This window comes from Euprymna scolopes, chromosome 11 (assembly GCF_053919585.1).
Source record: "Euprymna scolopes isolate OS-2025 chromosome 11, ASM5391958v1, whole genome shotgun sequence".
NCBI classification, from domain to species: Eukaryota; Metazoa; Mollusca; class Cephalopoda; order Sepiida; family Sepiolidae; genus Euprymna; species Euprymna scolopes.
Window position 1 is genome coordinate 46,701,662 of NC_136492.1, and position 27,832 is coordinate 46,729,493.

A 27,832-nucleotide genomic window follows, 5' to 3' on the forward strand; every position below is an offset into this window, starting at 1 on the left:
GATGTAGAAGGGCTTTGCTAAAAAATATCATTCTCTTCTATCTGAAAAAATTTGGTCGCTTGACATGGTCGATATATCAGTTGAATTTAGATATGTGTCTGTTTTTATTCTTATACACTATTTCATCTATTATATAAAAGGTAGTTGTCTGTATATGTCCAGCAAGAAGTTCAAAACGACAAAACAAACACCCACAAAAGTTAGTATTTTTTGAGCAGCGTTGTTGTGAATGAGTAGGATCTAAATTTTAAATAAAAATTATTCTTTGGAGGAGGTGGGGTCAACTAGGCTTCATTTATTGGGGAGTCTCGGCCAATCCCACAGTTATTTATTATATAAAGGAGAGGTGAATGACATTTTATTATTAGTATTATTATTATTATTATCATTACTACTACTACTACTACTACTACTACTACTACTACTACTACATTAAAATGAAAGAGGAATGGGCCAGGCAGAGATGAAAGAAGTCTGGGGGAGAGAGATGCAAAAAACGATAAAGAAAGTAGAGAGGAATTCAGATAGATAGAAAGATATCAATTTTTAATATAAAGATTTTGCACACACTTTTAACCATCCATTTTGTTTTGTTTTTTTCTCTCATGATCGGAGTAACGTCGGGTAGCTTTGCTAGTATACTATAAATTCGATTTTTTCTTAAATTCGATTTCGTGTTTTAAAACTCTAATTTTTATCTCGATAGCAGACACTGTCATTCAGTGTGTATGCTTTAGTTTGAAATAATATTAGCATTAGTCTCTTATATTTCAGTTTTAATTAAAGGAAGTTATTGAAACGGTGTTAAGATTGTCCTGGTTCTCTTTTTCTTTTTATCCTGTGACTTTTTATTTTGGATTGACTAAATTGATTCTGTGTTGCCATCTGAGATTCCGTTCATGGATGAATTGCTGACTAAAATCGCTTTTTTATTAATTTATCAAGAACCAATTAACAATCCCCAGTTGGGACTGTGGGTTGTTTCATTATGTCCATGGAGCTTTAATTATCATTTGTTTATCCATTCTGCTATGGGAATACCGAAGTTTTTTTTGTTTTTTTTATTCAATTTTCACCTCCAAAACAAGGCACAGTGCCACTTTGAAGTAGGGGACTATTATCAGGGACATAAGTTGCAGGAATATTATGAAGGGAGATGAGCAGAAAGATGTCTGTTCACATTACACTTGAACTTCTGCATGTCAGTACAGTTGGGAAAGCAAAATCCCGGAAGCGAGTTCAAAAGTCTAGCAGTTCTGGGGAAAAAACTATTGGAGTAGAATGCTTTCTTACACCTAGGGATTTCCATTGCGTGGGGGTTTGATTTAGCTGCCTGTTGGGTCTGTCGAGGGTATTTTCGTTGAGGAAGTACAAGTGCTTGTAGGTCGTCAGAGCATTCACCATTAAAATACTTGTAGAACAGGCAGAGGGATGCAACATTTCGTCGATGGGACAGAGGCTGAAGCTTAAATGACAGTTCAGGACCTATCAGGTTGGCAACTGTCTTTTGAACCCTGTTCAGGAGTGAGAGACTAGTAGTAGATGCACTAGCCCAAATGTGACAATAGTACTCCATACATGTGCGAATAGTGGCCTTATAGAGGTGCAGGAAAATTTCAGGTGTAAATAGCTTTCTAGCACGGTAAAGGGAGCCCAGCATCTTCGTAGCAGCATTGGCAATGCTCTCAATATACCTGTGCCAACTCATGTTCCCTGTGAACGTTAGGCCGAGGAGTTTAAAGGAAGTACTTGCTATTGGTGATAGAGAAGGTTTCTTGTAATTATTGAAGGAAACAAGCTTAGTCTTGGCAGCATTGAATGTGACCATCCATTTTTGTCCCCATTCCACTACAGACTGGAGGTCTTCCTCTAGTGATTCTGCCATTTCCTTAAATATGTGTTCATTTGTTTCCCCCTGTGCCTGTTATATTTGCTGTTATCATCAGCAAATATACCCATCTCAGAGTCAATTATATTAGGCAGATCATTTATGAATATTAGGAATAATAAAGGTCCAAGGATAGACCCCTGAGGGGCTCTTGCATTTATATCAAATTGTTTAGATGTATGACCGTCGAAGACAACCTGGATTCTTTTCTTACTTAAAAAGGATTGAATTACACTATGTATTCTTCCAGTGATACCATGTGATCGGATTTTCCTGAGAAGACCATCATGCCATACCCTATCAAAAGCCTTAAATATATCAAGGGCTACCGCTCTACTCTCCCTTGCTTTGTCCAGTGAATGATATATACGTTCAGAGATTACAGTTAGGATATCTGCTATGGGACAGGCTTACCTAAATCCATGCCATATTTATGCTTACAAGCAAACACTGCCGTTGACAAACGGACTTAATCTATTTCTTTTTTAAAAGAAACTACCATTTAACCCATATAATCTCGCTTAACGAATCATAGTCTTGTATCTTGCAGTTCTCCTTTATTATCTTACATGTCTTTTATGATAAATATGTGATGATTACTTTTAATTTATAATGAAATCTTGTTAATTTCGTTTCATTACAATAAGCATCCTTGCAAGTAAGGTCTTATTAATTTTAGAGTATTTTTTTGTTTATAATTAATTCTTTTACATAATAAAATAATCAGTTTTTGTCCTTTCCGTCTATTATTTTCGACCCACTTAAAATATACTGAAGCATCCAACTGCCAATCTCATTAACCCTTATTTTCTAATGGTTTTTGACTCATGACTTGTTTGTATAAATAAACGATGGAGACAAGTAAGCATTTCCGAAAAGTAATGATTTATCTATCTATCTATCTATCTATCTATCTATCTATCTATCTATCTATCTATAAAAGTGAACGTGTCTGTGTGTCTGTACATTTCCCTACGCAATAACTCTGTCAATTTTTAGTCTACAGACTTGAAATTTGATATATAGGGTACTGAGATTTGGGAAAATCTATGTAATCGGTTTTCGGCCAGAAATTTAGCTGTTAAGTGGTCAAAGTTCAGTGATTTGACCTTTGAGAACTCTACCAAACTCCTCCGCCAATTTTGGGTCTAAACACTTGAAATTTTAGATATAGGTTCCTTAGACATGGATCTAACAGAATAACTTGATTTGAGCCCAAACAATAAATGTTTAGCGGTCATAATAGGGGTCAAAGTTAAAAAAATTTTACCTCTGCGGTCTCTACCAAATTACTCACACAGTTTCTGGTCTAAACATTTGAAATTTGACATAAAGGGCATTTACAGATAGGGCCAGCTATTTAATCGGTTTGGGTCGAAAATTTGAGTTACCAATATATAAATGTATGTATGTATGTTTGCATGTCTGCCTAAAACTTTCGACAGAGGCGACGGATTTTCACAAGATCAGTGTAGTTTTTAAGCTCGACCCTTCAGATGACAAATATCGAAAAATTGGCCAAAAACATTAATTTTTTCACCTTCAACTGTGCACTTTTCTACCGGGAGGGATCGCTTTTTTCGCCGATATTGTCGAAAGTCATCCCCTCTTTTCGATTGTCTAGCCTTAATTTAAACCTACGTCACTTCCGGTTTGGCGGTGGTCGTAACAGCAAAGACGTCACTTTTTTCCCATTCTTTTCCTCCTTCGCAGTATGGGTTCGAGCTTGCCTTCCTACTATCACTTTTTTTTTTTTTTTTGCTCAACATACACCTCCAAACACCCAGGCAACGCTGGGCTGAAATGTTAGTATAATATATATTTATAAATAATAGTATATTGTAAAATATAACTATAATTAATATTTTCTGCAATACTATCTTTATATCATACTAGTCGTCCCTATCCAGAATTGCTCAGGAGCCTTTCTCAAATTAACACTGCTATTTCTAAATTGATCAGATGTATGCAAAGTGTGAATGAATACAATAGCGAGTATCGATAGTGTTGAATAAAATAATCATCTCCTTAGGACATACGAATGTCACATCTTGTTAGTCCAACTTCTTTTTCTTCAGGTATCACGTTTGTTATTGCAGGCATCGATGATCATAGTTCTCCTGTTCCCTTTGCATTCGGTCTTTCTGATGAGATCTCTAGTCGTGTTTTCAGTGACACTATTGAAACTGTCAGTGAACTTTGTTGTTTTCCTCTGCTCTTTTCTTTAAGCGATTTTTTCTAACATCAAGCTTATTTCCAAGCCGTCTGCCCGTATTAAATGGCCGAAGAACTTTAACTGTCTTGCGTTGACGGTATTGAGTGGTGATCTGCTGTACTCTGCCTTATGCATGACTTCTTCATTTGTCTTCATTTCTGTCAGTGAGATCCATAGAATTCTTCTTAAAACTATATCCTCGCTACTTTTAAATGACTTTCGGTTATCTTCTTTACTGTCCAACATTTGCAATCGTAAAGAAGAATTGACCATATGTATGTTAATCCAACAAAAACTATAAAACCAGAGGATGTACATGACATCTTTTTACAACTAGTGTTTGTGAGTAAGAGAGCGAAAGATAATCACACCTGACTAATATCATAGTGTTCAGATATAGCAGCAGCCGATTTAAATGTGTACTTTTGCACTTGCACGCTGCAAATATTTCTATTTTTTAACACACACCTACATTCTCTTGTATGCGGCATAATTCATAGGACATCAGCTGAGGGGTTTTCCTCGGCATCAAAGCCAACAGTCTAAGCCATTGTTGAGATTATTTTTCTTTGTTTACTGAGCTTTGGTTTTGGTTCTGTGTTCTAGGAGGTCCACCTTCTCAGGCTTTACTTTCTTCCTTTCAGAAGGGCTTAGTTTATTGGTAATCACCTGATGTGCTTGTACAGAGGAATGCGAATGAGACTGCCCGGCTATTTTTTGCAGACCAAAGTGTTCTTTTTCTAGGACGCCAGCTCTTTAAATCCCACTTTTTGACCCTAGGATTAGATCATCTCACCATGGGATGGAGATAAATATTACCCTGTCTAGGATCAAAGTGTCTGTTTTTTCCTCATTCAAAGGAGGATAGATCCTTGCTTTTATTTTGTACTATTCCAGTGTCCCCTTTTGAGGAAACTAGATTTTTTCTGCATTAAAGGTTGTTCTTATTTATAATTTTGTCCTTGTGGGTAGACAAGTAAATAAGCACATCCAAAAACAACTTATGGACAACAAAATGTAAAAGCAAAATTTGAAACACAAGTTGAACTCTAAATAATTCAACTAGTTATTTCTTAGAATCTTATATATCAGTTTTTGGCCACTTTTTTATCCGTGGTTTGTAAATTTTCTGGTAAATAGTATGAATAGCTTTTCTTGTTACTATTGCGATTCAGTTGACTCTTCTTTTTCTGGCCTTGTTCATGTGTATAATCTAGGGAAATAAAAAGCGGTTTACTTTTTTAGGTTATATGAGCTGCAAAATGATGCCAAGTGTACCGATCAGACTATTTAACATGCATCGCTGCTCACCGGCTTTTTTCTTACTCGGCAGCGAAACCCACATGGCATTGAACTGCACATTGATCTTATTCATACACTCCTTTATAAGGATAATGGAAACAATTTCTTTGACTGTTTTAATTCTCTAGTGATGGGCCTTCTTTATCGGCTTTTTTTTTTGTTGTGAAAACAGAAGAGTTATTCGTTTTCTTACTTTTCATACAAATTGCATACCAAAAGGAGGCCAAAGAATCGATTAAAATATCACAGCAACAGAGATGCTAGAGAAAGGAAAATTGAGTCTACTTGCTTTAAAAAATGTATTATCAGAGGTTTTTATTATGTTACTATTTTTCCCTATGTTTAACAAATTTGCTCGGCAGTAAATTTACACTTTCATACGTGACTTTAAGTATGGTCAGTACTTGTGACTATTTGGGAATATCAAGTGCTGCATGTAAAACCCAGCCCTATTACACTTGTAATTCAAGGGCCAGTAAGCAATCTGCAACTATAACAAGAAATTTAGTGATTTTCATTTTGATCTGCGTCAGCCAGACACTAGCCATGTTCATTTTAAATTTCATAGTTTCTTTTATAACATTATCGTCCGAAATTTTAAGACTTGGAACTTAAATTTGGTGATTAGAATATCAGTTTTTAGGGATTTAATATTACAAGTAAAAAGCCTGACGAATAAAAAACAACAACAAGTTTTCATATATTAAAATATGTGTAAGCTAATATTTTTGTGGTTATCATTGACAAACATTAGAATCAGAGTAGGAATTAAAGATTTGGACGAAGTAACAGTGTAGTACTTGCAAGTGTTTGGTATAAAAGAGTGGTCTGATAAGGCCACCAATAATTATGCTATCTCTCTCCTTCTCTCTGTTTGCCCATCACAGTAGTTACAATTTATTATTAGACTAGCATAGATACCCAGCGTTGCCCGGGTTAGCATGAAGTTTGATTTGGACACAGCTGCTATACTAAAGATATTGAGCAATCCCCACAATAGAACAAACAACTTCCTCACCAGATATTTTGGGAGCCTGTGCGCTAGAACCCATCTAAAAAAAAAAAAAAAAAAAAAAAAAATCAAAACTTTTTTTCAATCAAAATAGCAGGGCGTGCCCATGCAACCGCAAAAAAAAAAAAAAAAAAAGTCGTGGTAAGCAGGCTCGAACATGAAATACAAAAGAGGGAAAAATGGGAAAAACGTTACTGGCAAACGCTTTTGCCCACTGGACCACGAGGATTTATGATGTCATGACTCAGCAAAATAACGTTTTTAAACATGCCTTCAGTTTGCTACGCATGCGTGGCTTGCAAAAATGGTGTCACCTTGCAAGATATGGTCCAGTCGACCACCACAGATTTTTTTTTCTAATTTTCAGATATTATGCGAATGAACGATCGATCTTTCAGATGATACTGCTTTCCACCCAGTCCAATGCGACTGACGAAATATTTTTGAAATTTATATAATAGATTAAATATTTTTGAAATTTATATAATGGATTATTAAATATAATAAAAACTATATATGTTTAGTACAAATGTTTTGTTATTGATAGCAATATTCCGGTTATGGATGTAATAATATTCTATGTTAAATGAGTTAGATTATGTAGGAAAGGGAAATATACCCAGCCAAATTAAATGACATAAAAATAGGTAATTTAGATTAGGATTCAAGTTGACGAGGTTGAGGAAGTGACGTTATGTGCAAGAAGTCTTGAGAGAGAAATAGTAACTACACTCGTTTAATCTTTTTTTTTGGCTTTTGGTCTGAAACAAACCATTTCACCATTCCTCAGCAGGGAGCGGATGAGATTCTTCTCATCCACTCAATATTGTGCAATCGCCTAGAAGAGCTTGCAATATAATACTAATGTATAATGTATGGATAAAACATCTAGAAAATGAGTCAAAAGCAAATAATGGTGTTGTTTTAATTGCTGAAAAAAGAAAACAACACACTTTATAAGAATGACTATGTCTGGAACAAGAGAGAGAGAGAGAGAGAGAGGTGAACATTACATACTGTAAATATTTCTATGACTGCTATTACTACTATTAACATGAGACATATTAAGACAACACGGTTGCTATGAGACAACGTTGATATATTTGCTGGTATTTAGAAAAGAATTTCCGATAGTTATGCTACGGTAGACAGAAGATCCCTGATTAACAAATAACGTCCACCTGAGGAAGGAAGACGTCCAAAAACAACAAAACAATCCATTATGTAACAATTTGATTTAGACAAAATTACCTCTGTCAAGAGGGATTAATTTTTCAGTCCTTGGTTTATTTGTTTTCTGATTGTTTGATTTTTTTGTTTGTTTGTTATGCAAAATCACTCATAAACTATGGAGCATATTTCCACAAAAGCAGAATAGAGGAACTTATTTTTGTTTCTCTGTTTTACGGTAAATCCACCCTTGTGGTGTTATTTAATGCTCAAGCAGAATACTTATTGTAAAGAAATCTTTGCATTTGAATAAATGAACAGAACTGACTGTTTTACACATAGTAGAAGAGATGTGAATTTGCGTTTATACCTTCCCCAAAATGATTAGATAGTACCTGACCATAATTTATTTGATAATACTTGATCTTAGCATAGCCGATGCCACAGTGGCATTTATTAAGCGAATCATGCCCCTCGCCCAGCATAGGTATTATTCTAAAATAGTCTTCATTAAACCTGGTTAGAATTTGACAAACTTATGAATTCTATTAGATGCTTGTCTAGATTTATTCTCTCAAGTTTTAATAAAATCTGAATTATCTGATATTTACTTTGAAAACTGTGCAGATACATTTAAATTATATCATTTCCTGGCAGTTATCGAAAATCTTTCTTAGATTAAATTCATAACAAGACTGTAAAATTATGATTTGATGCTTACTCATGTAAACGAAGATATCTGAAAGCGAAGTTCAATTCTTATTGACTTCATTTACTTATACTTTTGGGGATATATTGAGCTGATGGTGGATGTGACGTCATGTGCAAGAATTACAACAATCTCTTTTTCGGCTTCGACTTCAGTTATAAAAAATGTGGTAAATGATTGTTCCTGATAAGTCACCGCATCCTACCTACGTGATTATTATTTGTGACTTTTGAATTCTTCGTCTAATATGCGAGAATAACTTTCATTTTTGGATAAAGCTGAGTGCTTCTGCTATTTTATATAAATAAAATGTATGCATATATGTATGTATGCATGCATGTATGTATGTATGTATGTATATATGCATGCATGTATGTATATATTAGGCACCGCCAAAACTGGGGGGGCAGTAAAAATCTACCAAAAATCAGGTAATTATCCGATCAATACGAAATTTTCAGCGATTATTAAGAGAAGAATGAACTTTATAACAGTGTACTTATTTTTCATAAACGATATTTATATATATATTTTTTTGCTTACAAAACCCCCCCTTGTTTTGAAGTGGGAACAAATATGCTTAAAATAATCATCTGAAACTGAAATTAACATATTGTGTTGTTGTAAGGGACAGAATTATAGATTAAAAAAAAAAAAAAAAAAAAAAATTGTTGGCATACCTTATTTTGACGTCTGAATATCAGAACTTCGATTGTGTTTAATTATCCCGCTTTTGAGTTTTGAAGTGTGAAATTCGGTGAATATGTTAAGTAAAATAATCAATTTAAGTTAAGCAAAACAAAAAAAAAATTTTTTTAATATTTATACGAAAAAAGCTATTTTAAAATTTTTGATAAATAAATTAACAATTTTTTTTTAGCGAGCCAAATAATGCATGGCCATTATTAAACAGGGCATGCTTTGAATAATCGATACCAAAAAAAAAAATTCGATAAATATTGTGCCCTTTGTGTTAAAAATAGCATCATTTTTTTCGATCCCGTTTGAAAACGTTTGCCGCCTTTCGACTACGGTGGACCAAACGCGCTGAAATAATTTTTTTTTATTCTGCTTTAAATTGCCCCCCCCCATTTTGGGGAGCCTGGCCCACATACACATTAAAAACCAAACGCATACAAATGGTCACCCATCTGGTACTGGCCAGCCTCAGCTTAATAATACATTGAAATTTTCGTCACTGAAAAATAAGTTTTTTTGGCCTGTTTGGTCTTCCATAGTTTGCTGTTTATCAAACGAAAACGTAAACAGAGTCGATCTGAACTCTACGTCAATGCGAAATATCTGGTTACCTATATGAATAAGTGGAATTATTTGAAATTCAGGTACTTATATTATAATATTTTTGCATATTCTCTTAGAAAATCATCCTAAATCTTAGTTAGACAATAAATAAATTAATTAATTATTTCAAAAACCCTTTTTTTTTTAAATATTTAAGTACGTTTTTTGTGCAAGACAAAAAATGTCAATTGTTAACTTTTTGGGAAAATTTAACATTTAAAATTGAATTAAAAATAGTAGAAAAAGTTTTACATTATTCTGTTTTCTATATGATAAAATTCAGGGTTTTATCTTTCTGGAAAAAAAAAAGTTACTCAGAAATAATGGATTTTAATAAATGTAATTTCGTTTTAAAAAACAACAACAACTTGATTTTGCGGCCATTTTTGGCGGTGCCTAGTATATATGCATATATGTATGCATGTATGTGCGTGAAAAAAATTGATAAATTTTAAAACTACTGGTCAGACACGGAAATTAACAGGACATAGTAAACATACTCCAAGGATGGTTTATAACGAGTAAAAACTTTGTTTAGATTGATGAATAACACATACATGTCGGCAAGTTGAAAGGGGACTGGAGCGCTAGTTTCGATTCTAGCTGATGGCACCCAAGTCATTTTCTTTTAACGTTTTGAAATTGGTACTATATAATATTTATAATATTCAATAGAGAATTGTTTCTGTAATAATAAATACGAAATCTGCATGAATAAAAATATATTTAAGCGTATTTTAACAACAGGTAAAGTCGGACGCTCCCTGCTAGTAAAGAATAAAACTTAAGGTAAAATAATCTATTTTCACATCACGAGATTTGATTTTGATTGGGGATTTTTTTATTCGCTGTGAAAAATCGCTTTATTTCTGTGTCCAACGTTTACTTAATCTGAGATTTAAGAGAGAAATGTACTACTCCCATATTTTTGTACTTATATAATTACTATATTAAGCATAAATATGTTTCAGTATTTTTTGCTTTCATGCTATTTTTTTTTCCGAAGAAAAGAACCTGTTGCAAAATCAACAAGCTTATAAACTCTGCATTTGCTTAGTTCACAAGATTTCTAAACAAAGATAATACGATAATCATGCAAGATTGAGATAATGTAGAAAGAAACAATATTACAGCAAAAAAGAGAGAGAGAGAGAGCTTTTTTTGCTGCAGATTTTGCAATTTCGAGAAATAATTGGGGAAAAATTGAAGCATAAAAGCACCTTAAAACATGGCAAAATTTTACAATTTCAGTCATAAAACTTTGAAATAATTTTTAGCATCATTTCTATTTAGTTAGATTTTTTACTTGATTTAAACTAAAATTGCTGACTGCAAAACTATCATAAGATTCCTTCTTTACAACTGTAATCATGTCTGTGTTTATTATTTTAACTAGTTTGCTTACATGCTTATTTCGTATATATATACAACTTGTGCTATCAGATCAAGCTGTATGCTGATACTGACTTCCTGATCAAAAATGCACCAAACATTGATATTATTATTATTATCTTTCCTTTTGCAAAAAATAAATCAATCATGTTCTACGAAGTAAAAACAAAAGAAAAACAAAAATTTCCTCTACTAAACAAGCAAACCAAACACCATATATATTTGAGGACATGAAGAACTTTAAACATAAAAACCTTTTCCTAAAATTACTGAATTCGGCATTAAATAACCCAAAAAGAGTTGATATGCCATAACAACAAAAATTATACATTCACGCTTGTTCTTGGGCATAGATTAGTAAAAGAAATGAGAAAAAAAACTACTATTGGTTCCCCGTTTTTATCGAAGAGGGATCTATATTTTCAGTGGCGTCCGTGCATCCGTTAGTCCGAACTATTGCCAGATAACCGTCCATTAGTTTTACTGAAATTTTACCACAAATTGCATTTCATTAAATAGATGTGCACAGTAAAAAAATTTCTTAACAAAAATTCCCATTGCTCCCCCAGGGGCTCAAAAGAGGTAAAAAATGACCCAAAATGACACATTTTGTCCCATAACTTTTGATCCATCGATTAGATTTTTTTTAAACTTGGCCAAAATGTGGAACCTATTGTTCTTAATATTAATCCAGTATGGGTGACCCTGGCAAAATTCTGGTTCACATCCCCGGGGACTTTCAGTGCTAAAAACACCTCTTTTTGTGCCTCTTTTTTCATATTTCTCAATAAAAACTTGATATGTCTGACTATATAGTGGTTTTTCACGGTAGTCAACTCAAATATACATATGTTAAGACCTGCACCGTTATCCATTTACACTGGGATTCGGCGTCCCCAGGGGCTCAAAAGAGGTTAAAAATGCCCCAAAATGACACTTTTTGCCCTATAGCGTTTGATCCATCCATTAGATTTTTCTGAAAATTGGCCAAAATATGGAAGTCATTGTTCTGAATATAAATTTTGTATGAGTAACTCTGGCAAAATTCTAGTTTGCATCGCTCTGGGACTTTTAGGGCTAAAAACACATGCCTTTTTGGGGCTCTTTTTTCATATTACTCAAGAACTTGATATGTATACCTATATAGTAGTTTTCCATGGTGTTGAATTCAAATATACATGTCTTAAGGCGTGAAACTGCATCGTTTGTCCGTTTTCACTGGGATTCGGTGTTCCTGGGAGTTCGAATGCCCCACAATTGCAAAAAAAAAAAAAAATGACACTTTTTACCCCATAACTTTTGCTCCATTCATAAGATTTTTCTGAAACTTGGCAATGTTAGGCAACGTTGGCCCTTCACACTTCTCACATGCATCATCTCTTCACTATTTTTGTGGCATCATTTCACATGCAACACAAGAGAGGAACCACGCATGCGCGGCTTGTTCTGATTTAGTCTAAAATTTTTATTATATACTTTAAACTTTCTTATGTATTGTTTGTCTAAAATTTAATTTTATGACTGAGCATGGTTATTTTTTTTTATTTTACACTCTTTATTGTTAATCATAAATGTTAGAAGGAAAACTGCTTAATTATTGAATTTTTTAAATGGAAATCGCTTAGGACAAAACATCCTAAAACTCTATAAAGTCACGATTCACCATGCATAGAGTATTATTATATCTAGGCTGGTGCATTTACCACTGGTCTATTACTCTTAGGCATGGTCCAAAAAACAAAGTCTTCAATCTAATTGGTCTTACACTATTAATTAAGCTCCAACTCCTGTCCTGTCACCACAATTTTGCATCCCTGTGTCCCTTTTACAAGTATTATAAGCAACTGTTCTCTGAAGAACTCGTAGCATTTGTGTCCTCTTGATGTAAATATTTTTAACTAACCTGATAAGTAGCAAAATCCCACCTCTTCACTGTTTAGGTCCCCAGATATCGGACAGATTTCTACTTCAATTAGTTTCTTCTATTAAACTGTTGGACTTTAGCATTATTCCCTTGCAATCACATGCAGAAGTTTAAATGTAATACAAACAAGTGCCTTGCTGCACAACTCCCTACATAATCCCATGTAGACATAATCCCAATGGCAATGTTTGGAGTGAATAAAAAATTCTTTTTTAATTGTTGGTCTAACCATTATTGAATGATTCCAAGTCAATGAAAATGTTAAATTAAGCAGCAAAAACTATAAAATTTTCATGAGCAAAATTTTCATTGAATTTTACAAGTCATAACTTTGCCATTTTAAAATGAATGGTCGTGTTTCAAATACAGTTTTAGCATGAAAAGTAGAAAATATAAAATAGCCTCAATCATATCCTGATCGAACATCTGTGATCAGTTGTAGAAGTGGAATTATACTTTAGTTGAAGTTCTGAGAAACCAAGGGACCCCTTTCCCGGTGCTAACACTTGATATCTGCATGAAATACATTGATATTCGAATGTTCCATTGAAGTTTTTCTTTATTTTTCGCACACTGGGTTAGTAAAGAAACTGGGAACATAATTTTCCTCTCCCCAATTGACCACTTAAATATGTTATAATATAACGTTCTGGTGGTCTTTTGGTCTTGTTGGATTCCAGGACAAGAATTCATCTAGCCTGGTGGAGTATCCAGTTTTGTGTTGCCACTTGAGATAACATCATTTGGAGAAGGTGCACCATTCCTCGTAAAAGCCAGTACTGGTTTGCCATACTGAGGAGATCTTATTTGGACTGAAAATACTATGTGATTTTGAATATTTAGTCTGGGTTTACTTGTAGGTAAAAGTATCTTCATGCCAGCTTGCCCTGATACAGAGAGACCTTAGATACTCGAGGATAATGTCTAGTAGGCATTCAAGTTCTTCTCCCCAAAACAAAGTGACATGGTAAAGAAAGCAACCATGTTGGAAATTAAAAGTAAAACAACTCACAAATCAATCGATGATTGATTACTAACTGTTATTGAAGAGAATGATCATTATATAAGATGTATGTAAATCAAAGATCTATCATATGCCATTATTTTGTGGCCTATTAAAGATGTTGATCAGTTATTAATAATTTTATTATCTTTAAAGTAAAAAGTGGTTTTCCCCTCATTGTGCATTATCACTTCAGGAGACAGGATTATTTTTTTTAAATAAATCTAATAGTTTCAACTTGTTTTCTTAAATTATCTCCAAATTTCACTTCAGTATTTTTTAGTCATATAAGTTGATCGTTTAAAATAAAAATAATAAATAGAAATTTGAGTCATTAGAAATTAGGCGATCAACATTGATTGTTATGAAAAAACATAGTGAAATTAATAATTCCTCATCTTGTACATGGTACTACCAGATCAGGCTCTCTGAGGATATAATCATCTTGACCTAAAATGCATCAAATATTGATGTTAAAGATCTGAAATTTTTAGATGAGTGTTGATTGTTTATATCACTTGTATTGATTGGACTGTGTTAATTGTGCAACGTTTTGGTTGGATTGTCCTTCGACCATATTCAGGCATGTTGATTTGTTGTTTGGAAAAGGAAAGAGAAAGTTATTGGCTCCATATATATTTTCGTATTCTGTGAGTTAGTCTCTATTTTATGGTTATAGCTCCGAATTGGAGAACAAATTGATTGAAAAAGGGGAAGCAACTCTAATAAAGATCGACAGGGGATTATCTCTCTTTTATCGTCGAAATTTTAAGAGTGTATAATGTTTGTTTTTTTTGTACAATTAGACCCTCCCAATGCTACTAAAATCTAGACTTAGTCTGATTAGTAATTTTTCTTTTTTTTAGCATATTTGCTGCCTGTTTGAGTCGCTTAAGTCTCCACCTTGCATCCTTGTCAATTATTTAGACCTCATTCTACAAAGTGAAGTGTATTTTTTCTTTCTATATGTGATCAGCTAGCCCCAACTTTTTGACCTTTCCCCATGTCACGGCTTTATGGTGTTCTTCTAGCCTTACCCTTAAGGGACGACCAGTCTCACCTCGATAGTTTTCCACATTTGCATCAAATCTCATGTACATAGTATTTTGTCTTGAGACTTTGACTCATACTAGGTGTTTTTTTAGAGTCGAATAACTCTTGAATAGTGTTCTGATGACATATGGACATCATATGTTTTTAATTTTTTCGGACAGGTGCTTTATGTATGGTGTGCACACTATGGCAAGTTTTCAGGTACTGTCATTTAGTGTTTGCTCTAGGTTTTCCAGAGCCAATGCAACATTCTCAGAGTAGTCCACAAGAATTCAACAAAACCGTCAAGTTACAATCCTCAAGCATTCAGTATTTTTAAAGATACGTCCAATCAATCTGTATAAATGAAAATATCATTTCAAACTTAAGTGATCTCTGACATCTAGAGAGAGTTCAATACTTGGCTACTCAAATGGTGCAAGGACTATAACATTTTCTGTGTTGAGTGCTCATATTTATACAGTGAGCATGCTTTAGCTTACAATCTCCTAAGAGGCTTTTATGATTTCCCTTAGAAACCAGAAAGAGGTTTGTGCGGCTATTCGCAGAAACTATGGACTGCCAATTTCAATTGAATCAGAACAGGGCCATTTTTTCAATCAGAATTACTAAAGCTTGAATTCAACTTTCAGGAAATTCAGTAAATGCTGCAACGATGTAGCAATTCAATGCGACAGGTGCTGGATCACTCAATCTTTTTCTGTGCAAATTTCTGTGCACCTTTTTCATTTCGTGGCAACTGAAGCTTTAGTTTTTGTCAAATTTATTGAACTGAAGTAAACATGTAATATTTACAGACAGAGCTTCTCATAGAGTAGCATGCATGCATCTAAAGGAAATTAAATCCATATTATTAATACATGATTGAATACACCATTTAACTGATTGATTAAACAAAGTAATAAGCAGTAAAGAAAATAGTTTGACGACTAATTAACCTATGGATTGATATTATTAAATCATTTTGTGAAATGACTACTTTTAATTGGGCAGGTTTAGTATTTGTAATGATGTTTTGTAAAGCTTTTTAATAAATAAAATTAGACAAGAAATCAATAGAAGTAACGTGAAAAATAACAAGATCTTGGCTTTCTTTTGGATTTCCTCACCTGTGATGTGTTAATTAGGATTAATTAATCTATTTGCAAAAATTATAAAGAACACCAAAATTATAAAGAACACCAAACATAATTTCCATAGACTAAATTATCACATAGTTCCTGTCGTAAAATATATAAAATAATCACATTGTATTTATAATTTATAATCAATGACAATCATTATGTTAATCTAATTTCGATTTCTTTACTTGGATTTCAAAGTTGATTTCTTTAGAAGTCATCTGCACTTCCTGTGATTTGATGAATACATACATTTTCACTGGCCTCTATTTGTTTTTTTATTTTTTAATTAAACTTGTCATGGGTATTTCTCACTTGCCTTTGTCTGAGCACATAAATTGGACAGTTGTTACCATTTGTGATAAAGTAGCATTGATTAGTAAATGGAAAACTTTGCGATTTTTGCATTATTTTAATTATTCGAACTCATGTTCGTATCTTGAGCATTATTTTCACAACATTTCGGCCGATGTAATCTCCGATCTTCTTCACGTGTATCTTGTTGAACTCGGGAATCTGCACTGAATTTCAAATGGAACCCTTTTATTTAATCCATAGAATAACATACTCTCTTTCCATCAGCTATGACTGGGTAAAAGTCCCAAGTAATTGACAACTGTATTTTGAGTGCCACTTTCACTAAGGATTAAATCTGCAACCTTCAGAACTATGGAAGTTACAACAGAATTTTGCCAAGAACTTTATCCATTATGTTATGGGTCCTTGTAAAAACAATAGTGCGAATAATCCAAATAATACGAATTTTCAATCCTTATCTAAAAACAATCCATAAACATTAGACTGAAGCAATACGCCGAGGAAAGGGCCTCCCACTTTTCTTTAATTTTTGTCCAAAGTTCTTCCAAATTTGAAATTTTATCATTGCGTAGCTGTTGCTTGATGTAATGCCATACGTTTTTGATAGGATTGAGGTCTGGAGATTGTGCAAGTCAATCCAAACACGGAATATCATGCTCTCCCAGGAACCTCCTGACATTGCGAGCTGTGTGAATGGGAGCATTATCATGCTTGAAGATGGGATTATCATCCAAATCCCGACAAAGTAGGGTAGAAAATGCCCAGTCAACATATTAATGTATTCGGTCGAATTAATTCGACCTTGCAAGCGAACTATAGGCCCTGGACCATTGGTACTAATAATGCCCCACACCAAAACTTAACCTCCACCACCTTGCAGCATTGAAACTGAGCATCTAGGATTAAATTCTTCGTCTTTCCTCTGATGGACGTACTGCCTACTATCTTAAAACTTAACCTCCACCACCTTGCAGCATTGAAACTGCCTAGCCTATTGAACTTGCTTTCGTTGCTAAAAAACATTTTTGACCAGTATGAAGACTCATGATATTCATTGCATTTGACGAAGTGGGGGTGTTCTGGGGTAGTTAACACCCCTATATCTATGATAGTATGGATTCGTCTGGCATGATGTAAGCCAGACATTTCTGTCGTCGAACAGAGAGCACATGCATAGTTTAACCACTCGCAGTGAACATCAGGACTCTTTCACCTTAATATTGTGACCCCCTAAAGAGGACCACAACAATTATCTATCCAGATTTGGCTCTCTTATATGATTTCCAAGTTTGAAAAGAAACATAGCTTCGAAAGATTAACATCATATTTATCATATATATCTGTTATACTAAACAGAAATAGTTATATAAAAAAATGAACATTAATCGAAGACGACCTGAGAACTCCCTTTTCATGGGCTACTACACCTAGGAGTAGGGAGGATTTCTCCACTTACCGTTGATCTTCACCTTATAATGATTGTTTAATAAAGAGGCATCATGTACCAGGTTTTTTTTAAATTTTTGCTATGATTTTATCAGGGATTGAATCCAGTCTTCCGGCTTATTAACAAACACTCTACTCATTATGCCAAAAGATATAACTGACTAATGAGAATAAAATGATTTAGATTATATTCTGGTGGCTACATTTTTCTTTCATCAGTTAAAACTCATGGTGTTGTATGATGGTATACCAAAAAGGGGTCTGTTGTGTAATGTGTTTTTGGGACGAAGGGTTCATACCGATGTGTATACGTGTCACTAAATGTCTATGGTTGGTTCTTCACTATTTGAACCTCAAGTTATGTTGTTGCCATCTATTTATGTTCCAATGCTATGATCGTCTAAATGTTCATATGCGTGTGTGTGTGTGTGTGTGTGTGTGATACATGTATTTTGGACATACCTTAGTTTCATGCATCGTTGATCTTGTTCACCTGGAATTCATCTTGTTCTTGGAGGAGAGGCTGGAACTTTTGGACGAATATTCATTCACTTTCAAGAACGCTGGTTGGTTTTATATAGTTTTTATCCACTTTCCAGGTTTCGATTGCAGAAGATTGGAAAGTGAATAGCTTTGTTGCGCGGTTAATTCTAGATCTCCATTATAAGACACGTCAGCCCCCTTCTTGGAGACGTGTTAAACCGTCCGCTCTGCTCAACGTCCAAATTCCAACTGCAATTATTCTTCTCAGCTAACTAGAATCATGTAGCATACACATAGTTCCGTCAGCTGACCAGATACTTCCGGTAAACTTGTCTATGATCTAGCTTTGTTATATTTTGACAGTTTTTATCAATATTCTTCATATACATCTCCCATCTATCTCTCCAGTTAGATAGATAGATCGAGATGGATTGATACAGAAATAGATAGATAACTTGATCGAGAGATATATCGATAATATACATAGATAAACAGATATATCGATAAATAGATAGATAACTAACAAATACTTTCTTGTTTCGACCTACTACATAACAATTGTAGTTCTTCACTATTTTGAATGCATTATAAGAAACAGTTTATTGTTGTGATATGATGATGTAATGTCGCAATGTAGACATCTCTGACTTATTACCATTACTATGTATACATGCTAGTGGATTGTCTCTTCTTTAGTGGGGAAATGATAAATAATAATTGCATCTGGTAGTGAAGTGCTAATTTAGGAACTTTGAAAAGGATGGAGTTAATTATCAATTGGCATTACTCTCGGGTTCATTCAGTTTCAAATATATCTATGGATTAAGTAGAATGTATCATTTACAATATATTAGCCTGCGAAAGAAATTAATCTGGAATTCATATAAAATATTTAGTAGATGGACTAGTAGTAATAGAAATAAGAATACAAGAACATTATTGAAGCGGAACCAATATTTCGATCGATGCAAACGACCGTTATCATTTGATGAAGAAAATCTCATATAAAGTTAATATAAATAATTTCGTATAGAAAATTTTTATAAAGTTTTATGTAATTGTTTTTCTACATCAAATAATTAAGGATGTTTGAATTGACTTTAATATAGTTTCTGCTTTAATGACATGTTTTGTTATTTTTACACGTCTGTTGTTACATGTCCTTATCCACTATTTAATATATTAAATATTTCATTTTTAAACTCCCTCAAGCCATTAATATACAAAACATGCTTGTGATTTTAAGCATAAATGACGTATAAGGTATTAACAATCCATTAAACAAATAAAACAGAAATTCACATCATGAATAAATATTTGAAAATAAACTGGAAGCATAACAATTTTTATCAAAATTACTAAATTCCAGTAATTTTACTGAGATTCTCTGGGTACTTGTAGGATTTTATACAACCTATATGGGTTCTGTTTTTGTATTTGGCAGTGGGGTCACCCTATGATATGGCTCTTGTCTTGTTTTGTCTTGGGAAAGCACAATATCTTGACCAGCTTTGGGACTGAGATTCACTCCTGATCTGAACTGGAACACATGCATCAAATCTGCTGCCAAGATCCCTGGAAAAATGGTTGGATCATTCTACCTCTCCAGTAGGTATCTCACTGTCGATGCAATCCTCTACCTGTATAAGAGCCAAGTACGTCCTAAAATAGAATACTGTTGTCACATTTGGGCAAAAACTGCTCAGCACATCCTATCCTGCCTTGATAGAGTTCAAAACCATCTTTGAAACCTAGTAAATGATGCCCTTTTCTGTTCCCTGCAACCTCTTTCTCACAGGAGAGACGATGTGAGCCTGTCTCTGTTCTATGAATATTTTCATTGCAAGTGTTCATCTGAGCTCCAATGTATGCTTCCCCCTTGCCAAACTTTCACAAAACACACTCGGCTACAATCACCAATCACTGTCAATAATTTCCCTATCTCTCTATCTGGCCTAAATCTAAACGCAAATTTCATGAATAATGCTTCCTCTTCCTAGAACTTCCTGCCTGTGTAACATTGTTCCACTGACCTGTTTCTCTACTGACTACAATATAATAGTCTTTAAGTATAGTGCAAACAAATTCTTGTTGAGTTGTTCCCTTAAATAATCAAATTCTACCCACCATTAATAATTAGTGTACTACCACCTTACATTTATTAGCCCTTATCCTCAAATGACATTCTGGCCTTGATAAGTGGTGACTCCTTTGTAAAAAAATGTTTATAGTAAGTTTATTTTATTCATAAATTCTTATTCTACAACTGTTTTTATGCGTCTCATTGTTTTTCTTACAGAAACAACTGGAATCAGCCGAGAAAGAATTGGATGATTTGCTTATCAAGATCGATAGAATTAAACGTCAGGTAAGTTTATAAAAAGCTTCGTTAACATAGACACACAGTGATGGATCAACTGGATACAGTGATGGATCAAGCAGATATGCAGAGTTCACATCCTACCGGAACTATTCCCAACCATATTTATTCATGAAAATCACATATTTAGTTAAAAACATCACAATCTTCTGTTCTGTAATTTTAGATTATTTGGATTATTCAGACTATTTTTCATGGAAATCGCTCTAGAAAAGGCGTGAAATCGCTTGATGTAAGGAGCTTAAAAGGACAAAAGATGATTATCTCAAACACAGGAGATTCCTATTGACCTTACTGTAGAAAAGACCAAAACTATAGGTAGGAGGAAAATAATGAGCAGAAAGGGAGTTCCACAAGGTTGCAGTTTTTAGAAAAAAGCTGCTGCAATAATTAGCAATATTACAATGAGGTATTAAAACAATGAGTTCATGGAGACCACTAGACAAACGAATCAAACAAGTTGGAACAAAAGGAGCAGGAAATAGATCAGAAAATTCTGAAAAACATATTCCATAATAGTATTTATAGAAAAGACTGAGATTAACAAGATCACGTGTGCGATGTTCTCATATTTTATGCCTGTTCTTATTTTAGACGTTTCCCGGGTGTTTAGAGGTGTGTGTTGAGCAAAAGTAGTAGTAGGCAGGCAGGCTCGAACCTGTGATGCAAAGGCAGAAGAGAAAGTGAAAAAACAATCTGATGTCTAACCGCGACTTCATGATGTGGCCGGAAGTTCAGAACATTGAAATTAAGTAAAGTCATTCCAACTGATACGATGACTTGCAAAAATAGTAACGTAAAATAAACGACTCTCTTCATAGAAAATGCCCAGTTGAGGGCGAAAGAATTCATATTTTTAGCCAATTTTTCAATATTTGTCGCTCGAAGGATCAAGCTTCAAAACCATACCAATCTCATGAAAATCCATCACCTCTGTCGAAAGTTTTAGGCAAATATACAAACATACATACGTAAACAGACAGGTAAGATTTATATTATAGATGTTATTTTCACACTGTTATGACTGATGTAACTTGCAACTGGATTCAGATGCATATTTTGAACTGGAATCTTTATGCCAAGTTTATATATTTCTTACTTTAATAGACTCGTTGCACAACAGATATACATGCTAAGTCATAATCAATTCTAAGTGACAATCTTCTGGAGGCTAAAGGGTCAGTCCTCAATATAGACGAACAAGAAAGGCAGTTATGAATTACTTCAGACTTCCACTCGTCATGGCTGATGGTACACAAACAAGCTTCCACTTGTTGATTGAATAAACGATTATGTTCTAAATTCAGTACAGATTCCTGAGTTGGTCACAAAGAATCTCAAGCTCAAGAAGAGACACCTAGAGAAAGTCGGTTACATCAGCTAAAATGTTGTGAGAATAACATCCAAAATGAGAACAGTAGTCCGAATAAACAAAATCATAAAGGTCTTACTACTAAAACTCTGATAAGCTTATTTGCACATTGCATCTTTTATTCAATGCCTCCGTTCAGTCTTGAAAGACAAATGACACCCCATGTAAGAGCCGCTTTGTGTTTAACTGTGTGGCAAGGATTGTGCAGTCCCAACCACCACCCCTCTCCTGAAAGTCCCAAATGGTCACCTATCTGGTACTGGCTAGGCTTATCATTGCTTAACTTCGGTGATCTGACGGGAACCAGTGTGTTAAACATAATTATGCCGTATGCATCTTTTAGATAGCAGGATAAAAGGGGAATAAACTATGTCCTACTTTACTTCTTGGTGTAGTAGCCAATGAAATTGAAGCTTTCAGGTTGCCTTTGATTATGATTGACCAGGTAATGTTCTTTTAATGAAAATAGGAATATGGGTTTCAGGTTTTGCGGCAGGAGTATATTGAGATTTTCATTCATTCCTGTGCAATGCCGGGTGAACTTTCTAGTTTGTAATGTTAATATAGTGCTTATTTCTCCTTGTTTAGGGATACAATAAAAATAACATGCAAGTTTTCTTAAATAATATTTTATGAGAAATCCAATGCTGGTGTCAATTTTGTATTAGAGTGCTTTACAATAACATCGAGAGGTCTGTGTTCGTCATGGACATCTATAACTAGCAAAGAAAATGTCTAAAATACATAATTTTATTAAAAATATATTTCTTGAGCATGGCAACAATTAGAATACATGAAAAGAAATAGAAATATTCAAATTAATTTAACAAAAGTAAATAAAAACAAAAAATATATCTTCCATCTTCAGTTTTTTTATTACATTAATTTATCACTGGTGACAATCTACTAAAAGTATTCATCAAATTATATTAGTTTTTTTAACTATTGTTTTGAAAAAATACTATTTTCATAATCGAAAAGATTGAGATATGGTGTCATACTAAACTTATTCATTTCATCTGTTAGCTTAATTGGAGATGCTGAAAATATAGTAGGTCCTAGATTTGCCATTAAAACAATTTTTATATAAGAAAATATATTTTTGGTTTTGGTTTTATAGATAAAATGAAATCCGTATTGCTTGTCACTAAATAGATTGCTCCTACTGAAGGAATTGATGATTTTTTTTACTTGTTACAAATTCAAATAACTTGGTTTCAAGCATCTGTTTTGTTGATAACAATTAGTAAAACAATCTATAAAACAGTTCCATAAATATAAGTCATTAACAAGACAATTGATAAAATGTGATATAAGTTTTTATATAGATACATATTTTATAGAATGTTTAAAATGGGTCTAAAAGCTTTGATTGATAATTATTTTCCTGTTTTTTTATCAATGTTAATAGACCCATGATGTTGAATTGATTCCAGAAAATGTTCTCTCCACAATCATAAGGGCTTCTTCCTTAGTTATAATAGATTGAAACAGTTTTACTGTTTAGGAAAAGATGACTTAATTTTCGTTGGAGATTTCAGATTATTTGACATGAATTTTCTTCAGTTAATTACGAAAAAGTTAAATTATTTACAATATTTTTTAACATTTTCGAAGGACGGATATTTTCAATTATTGAAGTAGCTTTATAATTTCCTATTCCCATAATATATTCTTTAATTAATTTTAAATAATAGAACATATTTTCTACAATGTTGTATTGAATTCATCCCCTTTCAACCAACAATGCTAAATCTTCATCTAAATTGTACATATAACATTAGATAACTAATATCTCCTTTTATAAAAAAATAAATAAATATCAGTTTATGAACTAAAGATTTATACAAAAATGAGTCGATGTACAAACGAAATTTTAATTAACAAACTAAATCATAACACCGCATAAGTCATGTTGTAGGATTACGCTAGCTATTGTCTGATCTCTGATTGGCCAATATAGTTTTCACAACCGAAATTAAAAAAAATGGATATTGTTGCGTTCATGCTTCTATGCTTTACATTTATCCCCCTTTTCACACACACAACTTCTGGTCATTTGGGCCGTCATTTCAATTATTTATTGAGCTATTGTGAAGATTTGTATATTTGCTATGCTTTGCCATTTATTTACTGACTAAATATGAATCTATATGAATTTTTCTGGACTGAAGAACAGTTTTTCCCACACCTTTCAAACCACTGGTATCAATATAGACATTTAGTGTTTTATTTATATAGATTTTCCTATATACCCAATACTTTTTCAGTAATAACAGTAATTAATTAAACTGATTTAATAAACAAAAGGATACATTGAAAAAAGATTTTTTTAAATAGATTTATTAATTTTCAAGGGAGGTAATTTAAATGAAAACTTTAAAAATTGCAATTGAATTTTATTAAATATATATTAAAAAAATACTTAAAGATAAACTAGAAGGGCGCTCGATGTTGCTCGCTCGTAATATACACTTAAATATGATATTTTACTTTATGTATATTATGATATATTATTATAGAGCCAATTCTCTATTACTGTATTTTATGCAATATATAGTAGTGATTTCAAAAGTAAAAAAAAAAAAATGACTTACTTGCTTTCAGCTAGAATCGAAACCAAAACGTATAGCGCCCCAGCCTTTGCAGTAAAAGTTTGAGCTATCATCAGTTGGATATAAAGTAGCTAGAAATGAACTAATGTTAACATATAGATGTATGTATAGTTGTGCATGAGTATGGAAAATTTAATTCGAGTTACGCATGTCAACCTCCAGTTTTAATCAATTTTAACCCCTTAACAACTATTTTACCGGCTACAGATCAATAAAAATAAATGGTACACAAAAAATATAATCATGTGATTTGCTTTGTATCACTCTGCGATCTCGTATCTCTGAGAAGATGCAGTTTGAAAAAATGGAGACAGACAGACATTTTAAGTTTTATATATAAGATTAATAGCTACCGGATCGTGGGTAGATATTTGCTTGTTTATTTTACAAATGCTGGAAATTTAATTAAAATTTCTTTGCAGTATAAGCATTTGTTTAACACTGACGATTATCCCTCTTTTATCCGTTTTCCTGTAACAAAGATTACTTATTGTTCTGTTCACAAGAGTATTTTTATTTTTTAGTAAGGCTCAGTATCATTTATTTGGTGATTAAGATGAATCTTTAGCACCTGCATTAGATGCTGAAACTGGAGTAAAGACGTATATAAGACAACCAGATTTGCATAGTTTTTGAAAATTATTAGACAAAAAAAGAAAGAATAATAAATATAATGCATACATTATCATTTTTGACTGTCAGCTTAAATTGGTTTTTAATTGATTTGGTTTTCAAAAAAACAATGTATATATATATATGTGCATATGTAGGTTTTTGCAAGCAGGTGTCTGAAAATGCTAATGTAATAAAAGTAAGTAAAAGTATTTTAAAAAAGATTTCTGAAGAGTAAATATTTGAAGGATAATAAAAAAACGTGATGAATAAAAAAAAAACAATTAATTTGAGCAGAAGAAACTTATTGAAAAGTGAAGGTAATAACGATATTGAGAAACTAGACAGAATGTGAAAAAAGTAAAGAAACTCAAAAGATATAGAGATTGAAAAGAATCGATATTGGTAATAAACAGAAAGACTCTATTCAAGTTATGCAAATGATACAATAGAAAAACTGATTGTACTTTCATTGTAAAATCCACATAATTTACTCAATGTTATGCTTAAAAAGAAATAATAAAATTACAGTTTTCCTTCACGGTTTATCCACAAAATTATTTTAAATATAAACATATAACCAGACAATTAAAAATTGATCATTTGCATAACTTATTTTATATATCAGCCTTAAAAAAATCAATTTATTAATTATCCGTAACATTTATTATGCGAATCACGATTGCATTGTATAAGTAAATTAAACTTGAAAATACCCGACGCAGTACGTGTAAAATTAATTCTTGGATAGGACAGTTTTTGTACAAATTTATGCCCTCTTACGTAGATTAAAATCAACCTATAATAATACTAAAACCTTATATCTAGAGCACTCATTCCAATTCTGATTAAAGTTCATTACATGAAAATGTCTAAAGTGTAAGACAAAGGTTTTAAGAATTCTTAAAAATTTGAAATTCAAGAAATTTTGCTTGATTAGTTTCTAATGAGTATAGATTTTTTTCTTTTCTTTTTTTATTCAATTTTCACCCCAAACATGTCACAGTGCCACTTTGAAGAAGGGGGCTACTATCGGGGACATAATTTGGGGAGCATTATGAATAGGGGATGCGTAGAAAGATGTTTGCTCACATTACACTTGAACTTCTGCATATCAGTACAGTTGGGAAAGCAGAATCTCGGAAAGGAGTTCCAAAGACTTGCAGTTCTGGGGAAGAAACTATTGGAGTAGAAGGCTTTCTTACACCTAGGGATCTCTACTGTAAAGGGGGGGGCTTAGTTGCTTGTTGGGTTTGTCAGGGCTAATCACATCGAGGAGGTACAAGTGCTTGCAGTTTGTCAGAGCATTCACCATTAAAGCATTTGTAGAACAGGCAGAGGAATGCAAAATTTCGTCAATGGGACAGAGGCTGAAGCCTAGATGACAGTTCAGGACCTATCAGGTTGGCGACTCTCTTTTGAACCCTGTACAGGAGTGAGAGACAAGCAACAGATGCACCAGCCCAAATGTGGCAGCAATACTCCATACATAGGCGAATGGTGGCCTTATAGAGGTACAGGATACTTTCAGGCGTAAGTAATTTTCTAGCACGGTAGAGAGAGCCCACCTTCTTTACAGCAGCCTTGGCAATGCTCTCAATGAATATATTCCAGTTCATGTTCCCTGTAAACGTTAGGTCGAGGAGTTTAAAAGAAGTATTTTCAGGCAATGTGTTATTGGCCATTGCTATTGCTGGTAGAGAAGATTTCTTTTAGTAATTGAAGGAAACAAGCTTAGTCTTGCCAGCATTGAATGTGACCATCCATTTTTGTTCCCATTCCACAATAGATTGGAGGTCATCCTCTAGTGTTTCTGCCATTTCCTTAGATATGTGTTTATTTGTTTTCGCCTCATGCCTGTTATAGAGAGTGGTGTCATCGGCAAATATACCCACCTTTTTTTTTTTTTTGCATGGAGTCCACCACTTATCAAGACCCAATGGCAACTCGGGGATAAGGGTTATTGTGTGTACAGTAATTAATGGGATAGTGTAGCAATAGTATTGGAGAATTGATAAAGTGCCATTACTTAAGGGGCGGTTCATCAGGAATTTGTTTGTGTTGGACTTGAAGACATCCAGGTTGAAGTCGGGAAGGAAACAGGCAAGCGGAACAGAGTTGTACAGGCGTGCAGTTCTAAGAAAGAAGCTTTGTTCATGGAATATACGCTTTGATTTAGGCACAGATAGGGAGTGGGGAAAATTATTGACGGTGGTTTCAGCTAATCGGGTGTTTTTTGAAAAAAATTGGCGAGAGGGGACCAGAGAATGGAGCTCAGACGAGCACTTGCCATGGAAATAACGATAGAACAAAGACAGGCTCGCTCCGTCTCTTCTGTGGGAAAGAGATTTCAGGGAAGAGAAAAGGGCATCCCCCACAAAGCCACAAAGTCTATTTTGTACTCTTTCAAGGCAGGATAGGCTGTTTTTAGCAGCTCCTGGCCAGATATGGCAGCAGTACTCCATCTTTGAACGCACTTGGCTTTTATATAGATAGAGAATTGCATCATTAGTGA

General features: G+C 33.5%; 1 protein-coding gene across 1 annotated transcript in view; it reads left to right on the forward strand.

Annotated features, from left to right (window-relative positions):
- LOC145287850 (coiled-coil domain-containing protein 39-like) overlaps positions 1–27,832 on the forward strand; it is a 2,493,216-nt gene that overhangs the window by 1,893,682 nt on the left and 571,702 nt on the right. The window contains exon 19 of the mRNA XM_080135726.1: positions 20,638–20,706. Within this exon, the coding sequence (XP_079991852.1) occupies positions 20,638–20,706 (69 nt within the window). The remainder of the gene's footprint in view (positions 1–20,637; positions 20,707–27,832) is intronic.